Source organism: Hippopotamus amphibius, chromosome 3 (genome assembly GCF_030028045.1).
Source record: "Hippopotamus amphibius kiboko isolate mHipAmp2 chromosome 3, mHipAmp2.hap2, whole genome shotgun sequence".
Classification (NCBI taxonomy): Eukaryota; Metazoa; Chordata; class Mammalia; order Artiodactyla; family Hippopotamidae; genus Hippopotamus; species Hippopotamus amphibius.
The window spans coordinates 125,639,375-125,661,254 of NC_080188.1; the positions used below are offsets into that span (position 1 = coordinate 125,639,375).

The window sequence follows — 21,880 nt, forward strand, 5'->3', positions numbered from 1 at the left end:
AAAACTATTCCCGCTCAGCCCCTCACTCTGCCAGGCTTGCCAGTCTGTCTCTGCTGGTATCTTGGCCCCCCGAATGCTGTGCTCCTGTGGGGAGCAGGCCCCGCAAAGAGACATCTCAGCACCAGAAGCCAGCTTCAGCATAAACTTTTTTTTAATGCAAAAAAAAAAGTCTTGTCTTCAGTTGCTTTTCCTTCCCACAGGCAAGTGCGGTTAAGCCACTGCACCTTAAACTGCAGTGAATTCCCGATGAGGATGCCGTGTGGGATGGGGGGGCCCGAGGCCGGCTGCAGGTAACAAGGACAGTTCCTGGTGACTTGGACCCTGGGAGGCCTAGAGAGCAGCACTGGGAGGGTGGGCTGGGGTCAGGGGTCAGAGTGGAGTCCCTGAGACCCCCGAGGGAGTGACTGGTGGGAAGCCTGCTCCCCCGACCACAGTTTCTCTGTGATGACGGCTCCAGGCCCTGGTGTCCAACCACCGGCCAGCACGCATGTCCAGGCCCCCGAGGCTGCGCTCCAACTGCCCAGTGGAGGCAAAGCAGAGTGAGGCGGCCTCCACTGGCCACCGGCTGGCTCGGGCTTCTAGGTGCTCAGCCCGGGGGGCGCTGTTCTAAGGGCATCAGAATGGAGCGCCGCCCTCCTTTGCTCAACGGAAGGAAGGCAGGTGGGAGAGGGAAGGGGCTGGGCCGTCCCCGGTCTCTCTGCCTGGCCACCTGGCCCCGGCTGGAGCACCAGGCCACACCAGGTTCGTGAGGACCCACTGCCCACCAAAGGTGGGGCAGGGAGGTGCACCAGAATTAATGTTCCAGGAAAGTGAGAGGGTGAAGCAGGAAACACCACCTCTGGGGTCTCCGGAGGGCGGGGTGTCTCCTGAGTGGAGCTGTCCGCCAGCTGGGGTGTGGGGAAGGAGACAAAAATCACAGCTTCTGAACAAGTGGTTGGGAAGTTACTGGAAAATTCAGTCAAGTATGAAAGATGCCACTTTACAGAACAAAAGCTAGCTTATGTATTTCTCTGGAAGATGTTCTCTCACACCCACCCATCCCTTGGATGCCCCCCAAAAGGCAGCTGGGCCTGGCTTCTGTGACTGCCGAGCCTGGGGACAAGAGAGCAAAGGCAGGGCCTGTGGATGGGGTGGGGGGGGTGGGGGGCCAGCAAGGGAAGGAGGAAGAGAACCAACTGAACCTGGGAGCGGAGGGCGGGGTCAGGGCCGGGCACGGAAGGGAGCCACTGGCCCGGTGGAGCGACTCAGCCTGAAACAAACAAGGACCCCGTGTCCCTGTCTACACAGCTGCAGGAGGGGCGAGCGGGGCGGCTTCCCCGGCAGGAGGTGAGGACCGGGAGGACAGAGCCTGTGTGCACGTGGGGCTGCCAGAAGGAGGAGGAGGAGGAGGAGGAGGCAAGAAAGAACGCTGCCTCTAACGTTATATATTAAAAATATCCGTAGTTCTTATGCACAAAATTCCATCATTCACATATGAATATCACACCTGCCTCCCCAGGAGCAGCCTTAAGAGAAAGACGGTGGTTTTCCTTTTGGGAGCTGAGGAAACATGGCTCAGTCTTTATGGTCTTGGGAACTGCTGACCCTCTCCTCCCCCAGCCTCTGCCGGGCCGGGCACCGAGCTGGTGGACGCGGCCGGCGGGGCTCACTCATGCCTCCGCTTGGAGGGCGGGATCAGGTGCGGGGGCAGGTCGGCAGGCAGCTCGTGGCCCTCCAGCTTGACTTTGATGAGGTGGTTGGCCAGGGCAAACTCCTCGTCGTCCAGCAGCCCGTCCCGGTCCACGTCGGCCAGCTTCCAGATCTTCCCCAGCACCGTGTTGGGCAGCTTGGACTTCACCATCTCCTTCTTGGCGCTAGCGCCCGTGATCTTGCCGTTGACGGGCGACAGAGTGTAGAAGATCTCGTCGTAGGTGGGCTTGTCCTTGCCCACCACCCACTCGACATCGTCGATGCCCTCGCCGGCCCCCTCGCCGTAGCCATGCCCGAAGGGCCCGTTCATGGTGCCCTCGAAGGCGCCGCCCTTCACGACCTGGGCGGGCATCAGGGACTCCTCCTGTCGCACCATCACCATCAGCCGGGCAATGTCGTTGGCCAGCATGTCGTCCACGGTGTCCAGCAGCTTGGGCTTCAGGGCCTGGAACTTGCTGAAGTCCTGGGTCTGCAGGAGTTCCTGTGGTGGGAGGGGAGGAAGGACAGGGGTGAGTCGGCCCCTCCCGGGCTCTGGCGCCACAGGGGTAGCAAGGGTTTCCGAGCAGGAGGAGCTGGCTCCGCGCGTCACGGCCCCAACCACTTGACATCTTGGCTCCCCCATCTCTAAGTCAGAGGTAAAAACAGTCCCCTCCTTGTAGGACTGTGGCCAGGATTAACTGGGAGGAGGCTGGCACAGCCCCGCTCTCTCCCTACCCCTCAGGGTGAGTCACCACATTTCCCGGCGAGGTGTCACGGCCCGGGTCAGCTTCTCCGATGGGGTGAGGTGCTGGTGATTAACCAGGTTGCTTCCACTTTGGGAGGCCTCACTCCATGGAGCCGGGGTTCCCTCCAGAACCACTGCCCCACTGCCACGAGCCGTCCTCGTTCCGATCCCCACCAGCCCCGCCGGGGTGTGAGGGGTGGCTGTACCTGCATCTTGCGGAGGTTGGGGAAGTCGCCGGGGGAGATCTGATGCTCCCGCTCGATCTTCTGGTAGATCTCGCCCAGGTTGTTCACCAGCTCTTTCTTTTTGCTCTCTTTGCCGAAGACATTGGGCATCTCCTTCTTGAGGGAGCTGATGATGTAGGCATGGACCTGTGAAGACAGGGAAGGGGCGGACGTCAGGCGCTTGCTGGACACCTTGTTGGGAGTGTGGCCTGCACCTGGGCTGTCCCGGAAAGCTGGACTGTAACCCGGGACAGCTAAACACAGCCCAAAGCCCACGTTCTTTCCATTTCTCGGGGCGCAGACCTTCCCCCTGGCGGCCCCTCCGTGCATCAGAGATGCTGAGCACGTTCCTATCAAGCCAGGCGGAGCCGTGCCATCCTGCTTACACATCCTGCTTACACAGGCCTGGATGCTGGTGCTGTGAACTCCAACACGGCCTGAAGTTATGCCCCACTTTATCATCCTGACAGCCTCGGGGATGACCAAGCATTAGAGAAATCCCACAAAGCTTTGCTCAGATGTTTCAGGCTTTATCTAAACTCAGGACCTTGGTTAGACATCTGCCAATGGAGGGCGGCACACCCTTCCCCACAGTGGGCCAGTAAGGCTGGCAACCTTTCCGGGGCACAGCCCTCAAATCTCTCTGCCCTGCCAACCAACGTCCAGCCGAGGAGGGCTAAAGCCAGTCAGCCTTACACCCCCTTCTCCCAGACTGCCTGCTCCACCCCCCCAAAAACTCCTCCACTGGCCTAACCCTGTCTGCCTGGGGCCAAGACCTGGCTGAGAACTGCCCCCAGGGAAGCAGGCTGGTCACAAAGTCACAGTCATAGCTCTGCCCATCACAGGCCAGCAGAGAGACCAACTCAGTGCAGGAAGGAAACAATCTCAAAACAGCAGGTGCAGGACAGGACTGGAGAGGCTGGGGCTTTCCAGGCAGGGTGACTCAATGTGCCCGAGGGCCACATGATTACACACTATCTCTGTAGCAGAGCAGGCAGGGGCCTGAAGTCTGCCCTTTGTTCTGTCCTGGAAGGAGGCTGAACAAGAGCAAGAGAGGCCCCTCCAGGAGAGGGGTTGGATGGGGAGGGAGGGGAACTGCCCTTCCCTGCGACTGAGCAGAGGCTGGACCGGAAAACAGGAGGCCAGCTCTCTCCTCCATTCACTGCCTCTTCCCCTTCAACTCAGGACGTCGCTTTGTCCTTCGAGGCCGGGAGCCAGTTATATGGATTTTCTCATGGGTTCCTTTCTCAGAACCAGCTCCACTCATCAGGAAGCTTCCAGAAGTGAGATATCTAGAGAAATATGCAGCCCCATATCCTCCAGAGCAGGGGTCTGCATCTTTACTATGCATACAGGTCACCAGGGGACCGTGTTCAAATGCAGATTCTGGTTCAGTAGGGCAGAGGTGGGGTCTGAGAACCTATGCATCTATCAAGTTCCAGCCTGCTTGTCCTGGAGCACTCTGGATAACCAGCGTGGAGACATAACTGGGGGTAAGGGATGAAGGGTTACTTCTCATTATTCAAACCAAAGAGCACCCAAAGCTACCTGACTCTGGGCTCAAGATGGGGTGGGGTGCCCTGGGACACTGTGTTTGGCCCACGGCCCCCCGGGCTCCCTGGCTCTCCCAGGACAGGGCCTGCCCCCGGAGAAAACTCTGTCCTAAGGGGACACGCTATGCTCCCCAGGGTTTAAAGGGTCCACTGGCAGCATGAACCCTCCTCTCCCAGCCCCAGCCCCCCAAGGGTCTCTCTGAAGCGCTCGGCCAGGCGCTGAGATTCCAAACTCTTGAACAATTCAGATGCTGCCTGCCAGTGCCAGCAGGCCCTGTGCTTCCACAGAGGCCTTGGGACGGTTCATAAGGCCGCTGGGGCAGACGCCACCCAGTGTTCTCCCTGGGCCCACAGGCTTGCGCCCCATCTCTCCACTACCTCCCTTCCCGGCTTAAGCATCATCTCCTGCCCGAGGCCCCCCAGTCCAGCCCACCTCCCATGACAGCTCCTCAGCGGCCTGCTTCTGCAGCACCCCATTCCAACCCAGACACAATACAAATAAATCGTGCTTTCTGTCTTTACGTGTTCTGCTTTCCCCTGTACAGCTGCCAAGTGCTAGGAGGGTGGGGACCTGTCAGTCCCCACTGCATCCCCGGCGCCCAGCATGTGCTGCTTGCACTCCAGGGCTCAGGAGACCTGGGGGGAAGCCCGTGAGGCCTCGGGCGGCACCCCCACCCACTCTCACTCCCCGAGCTGGTCCTTGGTACAGCAGTACCTTCTTATCTGATGTTTATATATTTTCAAAAGAATCTCAGGTAGGAAAAGGCTGCACCCACGGGTGCACAAGGGGACAGGCTCAGACACGGCACCGCACAGCGCGGCCACAGGTCTGCAGGGCTGGGTCTCGGGCATCCAATCCCGGGGCCCCGAGTGGCCATCCCAGAGCCCCCTGGGGCCACGCCCCCACCCCGGGTCTACCTTGGCCAGGCGCGCCCGCTTGATCAGGTCATTGAGCTTCCTGAGGGCGGCGTTTCGGGGCAGAGACTGGATGTCTTTGAAGAGGTCCTGCTCCTCGGCCTCGAAGAGCTTGCGGTTGTCGGGGATGAGGAGCGGGTGGGACCAGAAGGAGCCGATGTAGACCCTGACCACCTCGGGGGTGTTGATGATCTTCCCCAGGGACCACATGAGGGCCCCGTAGACCCGCATCAGCTGCTGGGTCTCGATCTGGTCGGCCTTGTTCAGCACCACGCGGATCTTGTCCTCGTGGTTCTTGAGGGCCTTGATGACTTCCGAGAACTCGTCAGAGATGTCCAGCTTGTGGGCGTCGAAGAGCAGGATGATACGGTCCACCCGCTCGGCGAACCACTCGAGGACAGCCGCGAAGTCGTAACCTGCGGGAAGAGAAGCGCGAGTCAGCGGCGCCCAGGGGCCAGGCGGTCTGATGGCTCCCGTCTCTGGCCTGGTACTTCTCAGCCTGGGGTCATTTAAATTTCCAGAGTGTACTTACGTGGACAGCACAGCACCCTGAGGGCAGGCTCATCAGGTCTCCCCTACTTCCGTACCCACCAAGGTAACACCCTCACCCATGTAGCACCTGGCACGAAGAGGTGCTTAACGCGTAAATAATGCAAAGGAACTCACAAAGTCCGAGCTCTAAAGTGGGTCCGACTATGGCATGAGCGAGGGGAGCCCAGCAGTGCCGCACAGCTCGGCACCGGGCGGCAAGAACCGATGTGAGGGCTGCCAGCTGGGCGCCCCTGCACAGCAGCGACCGTTAACAGCAGTAAGACCTACCGCTGCTACTTGTCCAGGGCTACGTGCTGGGCTCCCTGTTCTGCACGAATCTCATTCATTCTGTAGAAGCTACAGCTCGGGGGCCGTATCTGGCCCACCACCTGTTTTCACACATAAAGCTTTATTGGAACACAGCCTGTTCATCTGTACTGTCTTTGGCTGCTTTTGTGCTACAATAGCAGAGCTCAGTCGTGGCAGAGACCACAAAGCCCACAAAGCTGAAAATTTAACACTCTGACCCTTCCAGCAAAACGTTTGCTGACTCCGGCTCTACAAGCCTAGGCAGTGCTGCAAACCACTTCCCCTCTAGCTCTTAAATGCTTCTCTAAAATGAAGCGACTGGACTAAAACTCCAGTTCCCAACCCTATTCTCTGCTGTTTCCCACCGACAATTAAGGCCGTTGGTGAACTGTGCCGTCTGCGGTAGGACCGCTGACAGAACTGTCTAGTTTTAGCTGGATTCATGGCCCCTCAGCTGAACACTGCATTTCCCAGCCTCTCTGCAGCAAAAAGGAACAAGCAAAGAAAAGGTGCACCAGCCCTTTGCCCTCTTCTCCCTCCCTGAGGACTGGAACGCAGGTGTGAGGGCAGGAACTGGAACAACCACCCTGGGTTCAGGACGGCCTTGGACTGTTGTATTTCACGCAAACGCTCAGATACCTGATTTAAGCCAATGGATTTGTGGGCCTCCACAGTAGCAGTTTAATTTGTAGCCTATTAATATTTCCACTTCTTGCACTGTCCCCAGAAGGAGTGAAAATTCTGCTTCTTGTCTTTTAGGGACATGAAGGAGCGGTAGGAAGACCATGTGGAAACAATGGCCCGAGAGTCTTTGGGAAGCCTGGGTCCCAGCCCCAAGCTGCCATCTCTCTGGGTGACTCTGGGCAAGTGTCCTTGTTCCTCACCCGCTGGCCACAGGCCACCCCAAGTGCAGGCCGGCCCTCTCAAAAGCCACGCATCCTTCCCAGAGCACCGTCACATCCCTGAGAAGCCAGAGAAGCCGTTCCTGTAGAGCAGTGCCTGGGACACTGCCCAGAAACAGGCCAAAACTAACCCCCACCCCCTCCAGGGCTGCTCCCACACGCCCCACCCTGGCCAGGCTGGGATTTAGACACGCCTTCTCTAGATGGCAGGACCAGAAACGTAGCAGGTACAGGGGGAGACCAAAGAAAAGGACCAAGTGTCAACAGAAGGCCCAGAGTGACTCTCGGGGCCACGGGGAGCGCAGCCCTCACCGCCCCCTCCTGTGAGGCGGGGGCTGAGCCATCCGGCCAAGCCTCCCGGGCTGCAGGTGAGTCCACAGAGGGCCTCGTGCCACCGCCACTCCAGGCAGAACACCCCCCGGGGGCAGCGAGGAGGTGCTTTAAGATAAACAGGGCCGTGTGGGGCGTGACTGGGGTGAAGCTGTGCCTGGTTAGACAAACATTCCGGCCACCCAGCCCCCAGGTTCAAGTGCGCTCCAGGGTTGTCTGTGCGCCTGAAGCGGCGGCCACGCAGGCCTCTCCTGAGTGGCCATCGCTTCAGGCCTCTTCTGAGTGGCCACGTGGACACTCAGAAGCCACACAGGCTTGCAGGAAGAAACCTCTGGGGTTGAATCCCCAGCTCCAGCCACTGACTCTGTGACCCAAAGTTCTTAACTGCTGAGTTACACGTTTTCATCTGTAAAAGTCAAACAATTTCCTCTAAGATCACAGGGAGGATTAAATGAGGGGACGTGTCAGGCTCCCAGCACAGGACCCGGCACCAGAATGACACCCGTGGGTCGGGCAGGCCCAGGCGGGGGGAGAGGTGGCAGGACCCTAGGATGGAGGGCTGAGCGGCTGGGGCTGCATCCCTGGTTAGGAACTAAGGGCGACAAACATCAGTTTGGCTCTGAGGCCGGAGGCCAGTGTCTGTCCTTGCGGCAAGACGCCGAAACTTAAGGAAAACCCTGAATGCATGGCTTCCGTAGCATGCGGCCCCGCCAGGGCAACGTGTTCCCACTGCAGCACCGGGGGAAGCAGGCCACTCTGATGGGAGGGTCCCCCCTACTCCTCCAGCAGCCAGTTTCTTAACAGGGTGGGAGTGAGGTGAGCTGAGGGCAGCAAAGTCCCTGTGAATCTGAACTTGAGCCTGGGCAGGGGAGCCATCGGTCTTCCAGAGGCCCGTGAAGATGAAGGAAACGGCCGGGCTACCAGATTCCCCGCACCCAGAGGGCGTGGGAGGGCACAGAGCAAGGGCCGGGTCACTCCTACACCAGCCACCACCAGGATGCTGGTTCCAAGGTACAAGGTCCCCGCAGCCCCGGACAGGAGGAGCAGGCCGAGGGACGCCGGCAGGGAGCGGGGCCGGCCCGGCCTCGCTGCCACCGCCTTTTATGGCCGGCTCTGGGAACGGCAGGCCAGCGCTGAGAAAGCGATGACTCAGGACTGAACCGCTGCTCCCTCTCCGCAAAAACGAGGCCCAACTTCTCCCCTCGTCACACTCTTTGTCCTCAGACGAGCACAAGTTCAAACGACCACAGATTCACACAGCTGGGGAGGCAGCGAGGCCAGAACCGAGGTACTGGGAACAGGGGCTCCCCGGTGGGCTGGGCTCGAGGCCGAGTTAGCTTTGGCCGCAGAGTCAGGAGGCATGCAGGGAGCTGAGGTCACCCCCGGACTCCACCCAGCGTGGCCTCCCGCCTCCCATCCCCCGATGGGGCGGGCCGGCGCGGCGGGGGTGGGGGGCAGATGATGGAGGGAGAGGAGGAGGAGGAGGAGGAGGAGGAGACAGCAGAGGAGAAGGAGGAGGAGGAGGAGTCTCTGACGGAGGCACCAGGCACCTAGAGCCCCCAGACAAGCAAGCACCCCAACAAACCCAGTTCCTCGCCAACACCTCAAGCTGGAGCCAACAGAGCTAAGTCCATTTTTTTGCAGGTGAATGAAATTTCCTGTTTGTATGGAAAGTGCTCACACTTTTGATGAGAGAGACCTGGTGGCTGGCCAAGCACATCCACAGGTCACGGAGGGGGTCACAATGCTCAAGCTGGTGCGAACGTCATCGCAGGTGGAAGACCATGTCCTACTCTGTGGCCGCAGCCTCGCCAGGCCCACCAGACACCCCTCAGCCCGCCCACCCCTCACTCAGCCCGTGTGTCTCCCCAGGCACCAAGGGCCGAACAGACCCACAGCCGCGATGCCGAGAGCATCGACCGAGCCCGCGCACTGGCCAGGCGGCCCAGGGGCCACCGTCAGCCTGGGGCTCAGCGACAGGTGCCAAGTCCAGGGACCAGGGACATGTCCAGAAAGGAGCTCCCTGCCCCCAGCACTGCCCCAGGCACGGGGCCTCAGGCTGCGCGACATCCTAGAGGCTGGCCTCAGGCAAAAGGACCAGGGACCAGACACAGCTGAGGCACAGCCACTCCTCAGCAGAAGCAGGAAGGCAGGCGCGCCCGCGAAGGAGGACACTACGCCCCACACGCCAGGTGCCGACCCTGTGCTGCAGCTTCGTCTGCCTCGGGCAGGACAGGCGTGAGGCGCTGACACCCACAAAGGACACAGACAACACGGTCAGAGAGGGTGAGCTGGAAAGAAAGGGCTGACCCTGCAGTGTCCGTAAAAGCCAGTGCTGATAAGAGACAAGCTCTGGCTCGGAAAGTTCTAGGACCTTGAAGACATTATGAAATGATGAAATAAGCCAGTCACAGGGTATGATTCCACTGGTATGAGGTGCCTAGAGTCACATCCCAGAGACAGAAAGTGGAACACTGGGGGCCCGGGGCTGGGGACGAGGAGGGGAGTTGTCGCTTAATGGGGACAGAGTTTCCGTTTGGCAAAAGAAGAAAAAGTTCTGGAGGTGATGGTGGTGATGTTTGTACAACAATGAGAATGTACTTAATGCCACTGAACGGTACACTTAAAAACAGTTAAAATGGTAAACCGTACATGATACATATTTTACACGGGCCATGTAGACAGGAGGCCCAAGCCTGCCTCTCACCTTGGCTCCGTTCCTACCGAGCCTCCTGCAGGTCCCGGCTGCTCCAGGGATCCTGCCTCTGCAGCACTGGCTGCCCTGCTCACCAGGTCTGCCTTCCTGCCAAGAGTCTCGCTTCTGACCCTCTGACACCAAGGTGAAGAGGGAGCAGCTGTGAGGTGTCCTCGCCCTACCCCAGCAACCTCCAAACACAGGTAGTTCCAATAACTGGGGGGAAAAGCTGCTTCAGACATTCCAGACGTTTCTAGAACGCGAACAATAGAGGGTTTGTCTCCAATCGACTTTTGTTTCCTGCCATTCAAGCTGCGTGGGCCTCGGCGTTTCTTGCCACAGCTCCCATCACACATGCTTAACCCGCAGCGGGGCTGGGAGGAAGGGGTACAGGAGAACAAGAGAGATTAAAGAGCTAAGAATCTGCACCGTGAGGATTTGTTCTGAGCTTCCTTAAGCTAAAGTGTTTAGGGGAAGGACCCTTTCAGTGGCACAGAGGTTGGGAGAAAGGGGCCTCCCACGTCTTGGCATTTACCCAAGAGAAACGGAGAAATTGGGACACCCCCCTCCCGGTGCTCCAGTGGTTAAGACTCCGCGCTTCCAATGCAGCAGGGGCGGGGGTGTTCAAGCTCTGGTCAGGGGACTAAGATCCCACATGCCACACATGAGTCACAGCCAATAAAAAAAAGAAAGAAAGAAACTGAGAAATTAAAATCTGCACTCTACATAAATGTTTGTAGCAGTTTTATTCAAAACTGCCCCAAACTGGAAACCCAGATGCCCGTCAACAGAAGGATGGATGACAAGTTATGGTACATTCATATCACGGGATACAACAGCTACAAAAAGGAATGAACTGCAGACTCTCAAAGACACAATGAATTTCCAGAGCAAATGCTAAGTGCAAGACAGACACAAAAGGCTTTGTACTGGGTGATTCCATTTCTAACATTCTGGAAAGGCACAACCTTAGGGGCAGAGATCAGTGGCTGTCTGAGGAGGGATGTAGGTGAGGGACCACAAAGGGGTGCAAGGGACTTTCTGAGCTGATGGAGACTGCATCTTGGTGGCTGTGGCGGTTACACAACGGGTGCCCTGGGTGAATTTTACCGTATATGACACAAACCTCCATAAACCTGGCCTACAGACAAACAACAAAGGACGGGGTGGGGCACGGGGAATGGCAGACGGACTCTGGAATCAGGCCCGAACTTTCTACTCTCTGAGACTCCGTTTCTTCAACTGCAACGTGAAGACGGCAGGTTTCCGCTGTGTGAGTGAGTGAGCGCCTGGCCTACCGTAAGCGCTTCGTAAATGTCTGCAATCATCTACTCACAGGATTTGTTTTTGGGGCCCAAGAAACTCAGCTTCTGACGGGTGTGTAGGCAACGACCGTTTCTAACGCGTGAAGAATGCCTCGTACCCCAAATATAAACCGAGCATTTGCAGACGCCCAGGCAGCTGCCTGGGAACAGGTGGGGCGCCAGCACAGGCTGGTCCCACACCCCCACGGGGAGAGCGGCCAAGGCTGGGTTGGGGGGGGGGGGGAGGGGCTGGGAGGGGTGGCAGAGGAAGGCTCGGAGGAGGGTAGCTGTGCTGAGCCCCAGGCCCCCAGAGGAGGTCCTGGAGTCTGAAGGAAAATCCCTGCTGAGTCAATGCTTCCCTCTCCTCCGGCATCCTTGGGATATTTTTCAGAGAAAGGTCTTCCTCACCAAAGTCGGGGAATCCCGGGGTTCTTCAGTGTATTTTCATTCGGTTGACATTTGCTGGACACTGAACTGGGCAGCAGGCCCTAGGGCAAGAGCTTAACACATGTGAATTCCTGTAATCGTTGACAGGAACCAAGAGGCTGGTACAGTAGTTCCTGTTCCATCGATGCGGCTCCCAGGGCCGCAGCAACTCCCCAGGGACCCCAGCTCCTAAGCACTGACCTGGGACTCAAACCCTCAGTCATCGTCTGTGCTGGGGCGCTGGGAACCCAGGAGGGATGCAGTACGTGGCCTTGCACAAGGCTTCTGGGGGCGGCCTCGTGGAGGTACTGCATGGGCTGCAGAAAACCCTGGTGAAACACTGGCCTGGAGGGCTTCTAGGGCTGGGGCATCTCAGGAGGTAGTCAGCAGGAAGGCACACCTGTGGGCCAGCAGGCTCCAGGGCTGAGCCAGGGACGGCTCCTGAGCTGGGATGGAGCCTGGGATCCAGGGACAGTCAGCAGGGGGGCAAGTGAGAACCCAGGGGACCGGCCAGCCTTAGCCTGGGCTCCTAATGCCCATCCACGGATGGCTGGGTGGGGAAGGGTGGGCTGGGATTTCTAACTAGAGGCAGAAAATAGGGGGGAAAAAAGCAGATCTCAGCACTGCTGTTCAAATCCTCAGGCCCCTTTCTAGACTCGGAGTCTGATCTCGGGCCGGGAGAGAAGCAGGGTGGCCCCTGGACATTCTGGGAGAGCTGAGCCTGGCACGGCACAGGCCTAGCAGGGCCAAGGGCTTGTCCGAGCCAAGCCCTCGGAGCTCCTCAGCCCAGAGCACCGGCCTTCAGCCCACACGGCGTGAGCACGGCCTCTGCTGGGTTCGAATCCCAGCACCAACTCCTGCTAGCCCGTGTCCCCTTGAGCTACTTAACTCCGCTAAGCCTCCGTTTCCTCATCTGAAGAGCAGCGGCTTCCTCACAGATGCAGCTTCTGCGATAAGCCGTCGGGGCTGGTTCCCATGGCGGAGGCCAGCAGAGAGCCAGGCACGAGGCCCACCGGGTTCCAGCTCCTAATCCAAGTGGAAGCAACTCGTTCCTGCTGACTCAACTCCCATGGGGGAAAATGAGGCCCAAAAGTTACAGCTCGGCTCACAGCCTCACGGTGACTATGGCATGACTGCCCTGGCCAGGCCCCTGCCTCCCGGGCCACAGCTTCCACTGGACTGCCTCCCACCACGGCCCACAGAGGACCCACGTGGGAAGACCTGCTCCCTCCCAGGCCCTGCCGCGACTGTCCCGGCGGCCAGCAGCCTGGGAGCCCGGGGTGCCAGTCCCGCCGTGCCCCAGACACCCTCTGGAATGCCCTTTTTATCAGTCACACGGGCAGCACCCAAGAATGAACACTGTCCCCACAGGTTACCTTTCTCTGCTGACACAAGAGAACTTTATCTTTAAAGGCACTCAGGAGACTTAGCACAGTGGGGAGGTGTAGCCCAAGACCCCCCCAGAGGCCCCTACTCTTCCCTGGAGTAATTCTCAGGGCTCTCTTGCAGAGCCTGGGCTGTATCCTGACTGCTTTGGGCCTGCTCAGGCCCTACCTTATCTTTCCACGCAGTATTTCCTGCACACATTAGGCACCATGGGGAAAGGGGAAAAAGTCAGGAGGGGCCAGGCAGACAGGGTAGGAACTGGAAGTAAATGCAATTAGCGACGCTAACATCCATGCAGGCTCCAGAAGGATGTTCTGCTTCCAGGGAACGAGGTCGGCAGACCCAGAAATGCATGCCGCTTCCCCGGGACCCACGGTTTCTGTTGGCCTGATCTTTCTGAGAGGGAAACACCTGCTCTCCACGCCATCAGCACAGGGAGCAGAGAGGTGGCTGCCAGGGAGCCTGGAACACACTGCGCTACTCTGACTTGCTCTGCTGGGCAACATGGGGTCTTTGCAATGACAGACGAATGGGGTCTCCAAGGAGAAGCCCATCCCTTCTGTGTCCACCTAGAGGACACCACCCTGGAGGCCACACCCAGAACATCTAAGAGGTACCGCCTGATGGTCTTTCTCCAGCTGATAAAATGCTCACCCCAAACACATCCCATGGTAAATCCCAACTTGGTAACTTTTAGTAAAATACTTTAAACCCAGGCCTCCAGGGTTACAGAGGGAAAGAAACAGCCTGTAAAATCAGTTTGGTCTCTCACTATTTCACAGGAGGAAAGCCCTCCTCCAATCAGAGTGATGCACTTTAACCCAACCTCCGTCTTCCTGCCCGTGATGGGTGAGGGAGGGTCCCTGGCTGCCCAGGGGCCCAGAGGGGCCACATTGTACATGACAGGGGACAGGGCGGGGTGCGGAGGCAGAGTACTAATGGTGAACCCTGCTTTCTCCTGCTGGCTTCCTCCTCCAAGTATCTGCCATCTACATGGGTAACGTGTGGGCCTGGACTGCCTGGTACCCGGGAAGAGGTACCCTGAGCCTGGCTGGAGAGCACACTGAAGCTCTGCTCTGGTGTCTGCCCCACAGAGAGCAAGTTTGGACACCACTGCCTGTCTTTCTACTAATGGGGTAAGGAAGCAGAGGGAAGGGGAGGCAGGGGAGGGAAACACCCCAGCAGGCAGGGTAAGGGTTCTCTCTGCAGCAAGATAGGGTCAGACACTCCCAACTCCTCAGTCGGCTGAGCTCTAAGGCCCCAGGCTGAAGTGTCAAAGACAGCCCAGCAGGGGTACTTCACAGCACTGGTGGAAAACCCCTGTTTCTGAGTTCCTTTTCAGGAGACAACAGGGGCCACAAGAACCCTAAAGGCTTTCCCTCAAATACCGTTACTGCCAGCTCTGAAGGTTATAAGGAGTGTGGCATTTGGGGAGGATAAGCTCTTTTTATGAGCTATTACTGTCCCTTATCCAAAGATGTGTTTATGTCAACTGACCTATCTGATCTGATGGCCCCCAGCCAGGAGAACCGAACCCCTCCCCAACTTACTCCCCCAGGTCATTAAAGACGTAACTCTACAAAGCCTCAAAGAAAAGTCCCTCCAGGATGGCTCAGTCCTGAAGGTAGATGGAAAATAAATTCCCTTTTGTGGGTCTTTCTCTTTAAGAGTAACTTCTTTGGATTTTCTAGCCTTGCTTTGGCAAATGACCAGGCAAAAGCCTTGTTTATCAGGTATTTTCTTAAAACCAGGTTGGAACAATAACAGCAGTAAGAAAGAAAACCTGGCCCTCGCCTTTTCCAAAGGGGGTCCCCAAATCTGCTCTCTCGAACCCCTAGAAGTGTCGTTATCATCGAGGTAGAGAACTTAAAAGTTCAAACCAGAGAGAGAGAGAGAGAGAGAGCAGTTTCAGTATGCTCTGATGCAATCCCATATTGGCAGGGGCCCACAAGCCAGGAAAAAAAAGAGAAGCAGGGTTTCTCGGCACTGACAGCGGGGCCCCCAACCCCTGACAACCACGGCAGACCACACTGCCTCCCAAATCTGAAGCTGCAGGCTTCGACTGCAAAGCTCGCTAACGACTGCAAAGCTCACTAACGCTGGGCAGCCCGGAGGGAAAGGGGATGCAGGAGAGATTTGCATGTTAATGATAAACAAATCTGACCACTTGTCCTCAACGCCCCCTGAACCTGATCCAGTTTCATTCTTACATTTGCAGCTGCTGGCTCCACTCCTAGCCAGGCCCCCATGCTCCTCCCAGAGAGCATCCAGAGGTGCCCCTCCCTTCTGCAAAAAGAGGCAGCCGCAGAAATATAACCAAGTTGAGGTGCACCCTGAACCAGATCTTTAGAAAAGCTTGGGGAAGTGGAGACAGGAGTTTACACAACTAGAGTGGGCCCAGTGCACGGCGACTCGGCATGAAAATCTTACGCCACGCACGACACCCAGGCAGGCTGCCACTGACCAACATTTAAGCAAACTTAAACACATTTCCTCAGCCCAAAAATGTTTCATAAATTCCTGCTAGCTTCTCTTTTTGGCTGGCTCTTTCAAGTCAAACTGTCCTGTCACAGTCCTGCTCGACTCACCAGGAATTTATACAGCTCTGGGAGGCAAAGCTTTTAAACACAAACGAAGGTGGATGAGCCCCAGGGGAGCCAGAGGCTCCTTCAGAATAGCAATGCTGGCTGAGGCACCTGGAGCCCAGACACTGAGTGATTTCCTGGGACCTCACAACCAGCCAGGATCCTTGTCCTCCTTTCTAGAAGGCCCCAGGGGCTGGGAAGCTTGAAAATGACTTAAATCACCCCGATGGCTCCTGTAACCTCGGCAAAGGGAGCCAAGGAGAAAGCAAGCTGCGGCCCCCACCGGGCTTGGAGCAGCGTGCAGATACCAGGCTGATGTAGAATGGGTTCTCATGTGGGCTGGGAGAGACCTGGGCAGCATCTGGTCCGCGTCACAGACGTCAGATGGCAGCTGTCGGACTGTACCAGGTGCCCTGGGCTGTGTCAGAGCCTGTTTACCTCTGCTGATGCGCTGTTTCTCTCCAGAGAGGATCCCGGGAGTGTCGATGATGCTTATACTGTCCAAGACCGGGTTGGGCAGCTGGGCACACATGAACCTGCATGAGAGCAAGAGCCCGGAAGAGAGATGTCAAGACTCAGGGATCGCTGCTCTAGGTGGGACAGCAGTGACTTCTGTACTCCTTCATCTCTGCCTCTGGCTTCCTTTCCAGAAGCAAGGAACTGAAAGGAGGTTTTCTATTGTCATAAGTTTTCAGGGGTGGGAATTCCCTGGCGGTCCAGTGGTTAGGATTCTGCGCTTCCACTGCAGGGGGCACAGGTTCAATCCCCGGTCGGGGAACTAAGATCCCGGAAGCCATGTGGCCAAAAAAAAAAAAAAAAAGTTTCCAGGGGTGCCCAGCAAATTGCACATATTGTCCTAACTGGGAATCCAACCAGCAGGCTCCAACAGACCCACATCAGCACTTCCCTCACTTAGCTTTTCCCCCAGAGTTCAAGAGTTCAACTCTCTCAAGTTGCTGATGTGTTAGGGAAATCTGCCCAAGCCTAGGTCACCGTTCAGTTCCAGACGGAAAAGAGAAGGGTGACAACTGGGACCTTGGAATTCCATATTAAAATTTTCATGGGACTTCCCTGGCAGGCCAGGGGTTAAGAATCCTTGCTTCCAATGCAGGGGGTGCGGGTTTGGTCCCTGGGCTGGGAACGAAGATCCCACACGCCATGCAGTGCAGCCAAAAAATTAAATAAATAAATAAATTCAACCACTTGGCTAAATTTCCACATACGGAGAGAGGTGGTCCTTTCCGACCGCTGCTGGGGCCAGCCCTCCCTTCCACTCAGCTGCTTGGGTGAAGGGACTGCAGTAGGCAGCCAGTGACTGCCAGGGGACCACGCAGGCTGGTAGATGGTGGGGCAGGGAGGTACAGACACCATTCTCTCTGAAAGTCAAAGCAGATCGAGGAATAACAAGCCACAGAGAGGCTGGCAACTCACGGGCGAGGGCTCAGCTGTGTGTGCCTGACTTCTCACCAAGCTCAGAACAGCCCAGAACAGCAAGGGGCTGTCCCAACTGATAGCAGAGATTCTTGACTGGACACAAAAAAGGCTCCTTTAAAAACTCCTCTGGAAAAGGTATGGTGAGCAAAGAAAATACTGGCCCATTGTCTAGGAATCTGAGATGATACGAGTCTCCTTTCGGCCCCACCCGCCAAGTGACTCTCGGCCAACCGGCGGGGTACGGGGAGTGGACGGGGGCAGCTGGCCAGGGCCAGAGGTGCTGCCTGCAGGCACAACAGAGCAGAAGCAGCTGACCCGCAGGACCTCACCCTCACGGTGCCAGCAGCAGAGCATATGTGCTGTAAATAACTGCACAACCAGGGGTTCCTGCTGGGGAAGAAGCAGCAGAGAGAAAACCAAAACACAAGGGTTTGTAGTAGAGTTGGCTCTGAAAAGTAACATACAAAAAAATGCCTCATAAAGAGCCTCGTGAGTTAGGTTAACATCTCCGTGCATCAGGTGCTCGGCAAAGCCCGGGGAGTGGGGCCGAAAACACGAAAGGGAGCAGGCAGCATAGATGTGTCCAATCCCATTTCCTCACCAACAAGGATGCAGAGGTTTCATCTTGCGTTACAAGCACCAGTTATGCAATGAGTTTACACAGGACATGCTTAGGATACCCTCGCTGCACCCTGCCTCCTGCTCTCTCTCATTTTAATCTTAGAGCAGCCACTTAGGGGGAAGAGACCGGAAAGTCCAGTCCATGATTCAATGAGTCTCTTTAAGAGTGCGGGAGAGGCTGTGTCAGCCAGTGAAGAGCCCCCTTTGTGTGCCCTGGCTGGCTGGGCGGCGCTGGTGTACTACACAGGCTGACACAGCTCGGGGGCCTCAGCTCCAGTGCAAACCCACACCCCCACCTTCGGCAGATGCGGCCCCTTCCGGCAGGGCCAGTAGTGTTCTGGGACCCTCTGGAGATGAAGTGGTGGCAGAAGGGAAAAAAAGTGTGGCTCTCAGACCTGCCACACCGGCATCATCAGGGTGCCTCTCTTTGACCTCGGGGCTCCTGAACTGCTCTTTTTTTCAGAGAGAAGCAGCAGGAGGCGGTAACTGGCTGCACAAAGGCAGACAGTCGGCACTGCATTAACGTGCTCTGTGAACTTCATGAACTCGACGAATCAGCTGGGCTCTCAGAGCTGCGGTTTCCTGAACGAGATGGGGGTTGCCTAGCTGATGTCTAAGATCCCTTCCAGCTCTGAAACTTCAGGTCTCCAAATTCAGAAAACAGGCCTCCTTACAAAAAAGATCTGTTCTTACAATCAAAAGGGGACACTTAAGGAGAGCAGAAGGAGATGTAGCTCCTTCCTTCTAGCTTCCCAAATTTCTCCTGGAAAGCAGACCTAACAATGCTTGGAATTCCCAGCATAGCAGCCAAACTTTCCGCTAGGCTGTAGGCACCCCCCATCTGACAGTCAGGCAACTGCCTACCTACAAGCACAACAATTCCTAAACCCCAGTATCCCCTGAGGCGGGCTCCTGGCTAGGAGGGCCCTGCCTCTTCAGGAGTCTCACCCCAAGGGCTTTACTCTACTCTGGCCCTGACTCACAAATGCCATCAGCTGTGACACACAGGTTTACATGCCTGAAAGAGGCAAAAAGACAACAGAAGCCTGCCTATTTTCTCCGTTAAAGGTCAGTTCTGCACACAGAGGAAGGTCCGGCCACTGGCTTGGATTGAGGGCAAGCTGGTCTACCCTGTGCAGCTGGACAGTGTCTGGAAAGGAATGTGATCATACAGGGTGGAGACCTTCTGGAAGGCAAGAGTCAAGGATTCTTTCCTAGGCTTTTCCCCAGAAGAGACTCTGAAAGGCATGTGGAGTCACTCCTTGAATGGGATTTGGCAGAGAGGACAGATCTGTGAAGTCCTTTGGTGTGTCCCCTGGGGGTGGGGGGAGGGATTTTAGAATCCCCATTGAGCGGGACCTCCCAATTCCTTTAGAGAAAAATGAACTTGGCTGTGGCACTCCTGAGAGAGGAGCCCGGTGCCTTTCATTCATACCATCATGAAGGTTAGAACCTTGGAGAATTACCCTCATCAGGGTTTTACCCATTTCACTGGGGAGACTGAGGCCCAAGTAGGTTAGGGAACGTCCCAGAGAGTCTAGAGGGGCCCAAATCTCATTCCAGGGCTCCAAGGGCCACCGCTTGGCAGCACAGACTCTTACCCCTGAAACCCCTAAAGCAGCAAAGGCCCTTCAGAGCTGCCCCTGGGAGAAGGGCCGGTCTTCGCCGTCGGCTGCCTCTGCAGGCCGCCCCAAACTCAGCAGGCCACAGCAGATCTTCCCCTGTCCCTCCTCCACAAACCACCGGTCCCTGGGGAGGCACAGCACAGCACACCAGCAAAGGGAATGGCTAAAAGTGTCACCGTGTTTTTCCACGACACTTAAGAAACAGACCCTTGAAGGGAGGGGTGAGGGGGTTGGTTTGAATGAATTAGGTGCGTCCAGTCTGGGGGAAGGAGGTAGAGACCAAGACTAACTGAGGGAAGTGAGTCTGGGAACTCCCGGGGGGGTTGGGAGTTAAACCGATAACCAGGAAAATTCGGGGGGGGGGGGCCGGTGACAGAGCCAGGGGAGCCGGCGACGCCCACTCGCAACACCCCATCGTAAGGGTTTTCTGTGGAAAGCGGCAGGGGACCCAGTCCCAGGGAGTGGTCGCTGAGGGTCTCACGGGGGCCTCGGGGACAAAGACCAGCGGGGGCGGCGGCCACAGGACGCTCGAGACCCCGGCCGCCCCCCGGGTCAAGGGGTGGGTACCTGTTGAGGAAGGCGTTGCCGAAGGCGTTGAGCTTGCGGAAGGGGCGCCGCGGGTCGACGACGAGCGCGTTGCCCGGCACCACGCCCTCGGTGGGGCCGTGCATGACCGCGATGAAGGAGTCGGTGGTGGGCTCGGGCCCGATGCGCATCCCCGGGAAGTCCTGCTCGATCAGATGACGGATGAAGGTGGTCTTGCCCGTGCTGTACTGGCCCACGAGGAGCACCATGGGCTTGTTGTCGAAGTCAGCGTCCTCCAGCGCGGGCGAGTGGAACTCGTGGAAGCGGTAGTGCTCCTCCAGCGGCAGCAGCTTCTGCGCGTATAGTTGCCGCAGCCCCTCGGCCACCGTCTGGAAGAGCTCCGGCTCCTTCTTGCGGCGGGCATCCTTGCTGACCCAGCTGAACATGCTGCCGGAGGCCGGGCTGGCTGCTGCGGGGCAGAGCGGCGACTGAGACCCGGTGGAGGGCTCGGAGCCGAGGAGGGCCGGGCCGGCCGGAGGAGGGGCGGCGGGGCAGGGGGCGGGGAGCGGCCCGCACTGCGCAGGCGCACGGCACGGCCCGCTGAGCGGCCTCTGCGCAGTGGCGCGCGCCCTTCGCCGTGCGCCCTTTATATGGCCGGGCCGCGCGTTCCTGCGCGCGCACCGCCGCCACGCGGGGCCGCGGGGACTTGGGACGGGGTGAGGGAGGAGCACCGCCCGCGCACTCCGCGCCACGTCTTCCCCTCCCCCGCCTCCCATTGGCCGATTCCAAATCTCGCGAGCGCCGCTTGTTTCGCTCCACCCCTGGCCCGGGTGCCGTGGCAACCGCACCTGTTGGCCCTCGCCCCGCCCTTTGGAGGGAGGCTTGCGGAAGTGCTGCTGTTGGGAAGGCGGGAAGTGGGGGTCCGGCGCGAGGGGGTCCCAGGGTCTGCGCGTCTTCCATAACCCGCGAGACTCCCAGTTAGACATCCCAGTACCCTGAATACGCGCCCCAGCCTCAGTTTCCCCGTGAACGGTCCTCCTCCTCCCACTGGCTCAGAATCCCCAGAAGCATGGAAGGATCCCCCCCACCACCACCACCACGGTGCCGTGCGCCTCCTGTCTGCACTGCCCTTCCTTGCCTCCTCTCGCCCGCTCTTCCCTGACACTCCCTCTCATCCCCTCATCTTTTATCTACTTTGGGAGAGGGAGAGACAGGAATGAGGTAGTGGAGGAAGCTGAGGGAGTAGAACATCCACGGAGGGATGGTGACTAGGGGGAAAAAATGGGAAGGCAGGAGGCCGATGGAGAAAGTTGGACCAGCAGCAAGAGGCCTGAGCTCCCGTCAGGCCAAGAATTGGGAGATAGACACTAGCAGTGGAGGATACATATGACATATAACATGTGGGGGAGAAGAGAGGCCTCCCTAAAGAGGCTGCGTATGTTGAGGGGTGTAAAGAGGAAGCTGAGGCCCTCCAGCACTTGAGTTTTGAGGAAGTGAAATCGGAAATTCCCTATGTGGGGTGGAGGGGAAACGTGGAGCAACAGTGAAATCTTGTGGGAACTTAGGGGGAATTAAAAAACCCAAATACTTCCGCTTTCCTCTCTGGGTCACCACCAGTTACCATGCTTTCCTCTGACCTGTGCCCCCTGCCCTTACCGGTTGCTGGCTGTTCCGTTAGGCTCGCTCCCCCACCATCGTCCCCGGCCACACATAGGCCCCCTTGGCTGGTGAGAATCTTCAGTGGGTGATGTCAGAGCTTTGGAGACTGTGATTGTTATGTAACCAGTATCAGGACACCAAAGTGTGGGGCGGGGGGTGGGGGGTGCTCCTGGGAACTTGGAGGCCTCATGTCCAGCTTTCTGGCTCCTGGGAAATGTGGGAGCCTGGAGGGCTGGGTGTCTCTTCTCAGGGAAGAAGGCAGCCTGGCAGGCTAAGAAGACAGAGGCGGGAACTCAAATCTGAGAATAAGCAGAATATTAGGGGAACTGAGTCAAGACACGGCCAGATGGGAGGGTTTGGGGGGTTTTGTTGTTGTTGTTGTTTTAATATATTTTTGGCTGTGCCGGGCAGCATGTGGGAGTTTAGTTCCCAGACCAGGGATC

General features: G+C 57.7%; 1 protein-coding gene across 1 annotated transcript; it reads right to left on the reverse strand.

Moving 5' to 3' along the window:
* Positions 1 to 133: 133 nt before the first annotated feature.
* EHD1 (EH domain containing 1) lies at positions 134 to 20,417 on the reverse strand. Its single transcript, XM_057728496.1, has 5 exons — positions 19,821 to 20,417; positions 16,012 to 16,109; positions 5,109 to 5,521; positions 2,620 to 2,784; positions 134 to 2,170 (listed from the first exon to the last, which is right to left on the reverse strand). Exons 1-5 carry the CDS (start codon positions 20,222 to 20,224, stop codon positions 1,646 to 1,648), a joined length of 1,605 nt encoding a protein of 534 aa, XP_057584479.1. The 5' UTR covers positions 20,225 to 20,417; the 3' UTR covers positions 134 to 1,645.
* Positions 20,418 to 21,880: the final 1,463 nt, after the last annotated feature.

Excerpts from the sequence above, each read along its gene's own strand:
- EHD1 (XM_057728496.1), bottom strand. The coding sequence starts at position 20,224 with ATGTTCAGCTGGGTCAGCAAGGATGCCCGCCGCAAGAAGGAGCCGGAG. Across the intron at positions 16,110-19,820 it reads GGCAACGCCTTCCTCAACAG|GTTCATGTGTGCCCAGCTGC; the intron begins GTACCCACCCCT and ends GCTCTCATGCAG. Across the intron at positions 2,171-2,619 it reads CCAACCTCCGCAAGATGCAG|GAACTCCTGCAGACCCAGGA; the intron begins GTACAGCCACCC and ends CTCCCACCACAG.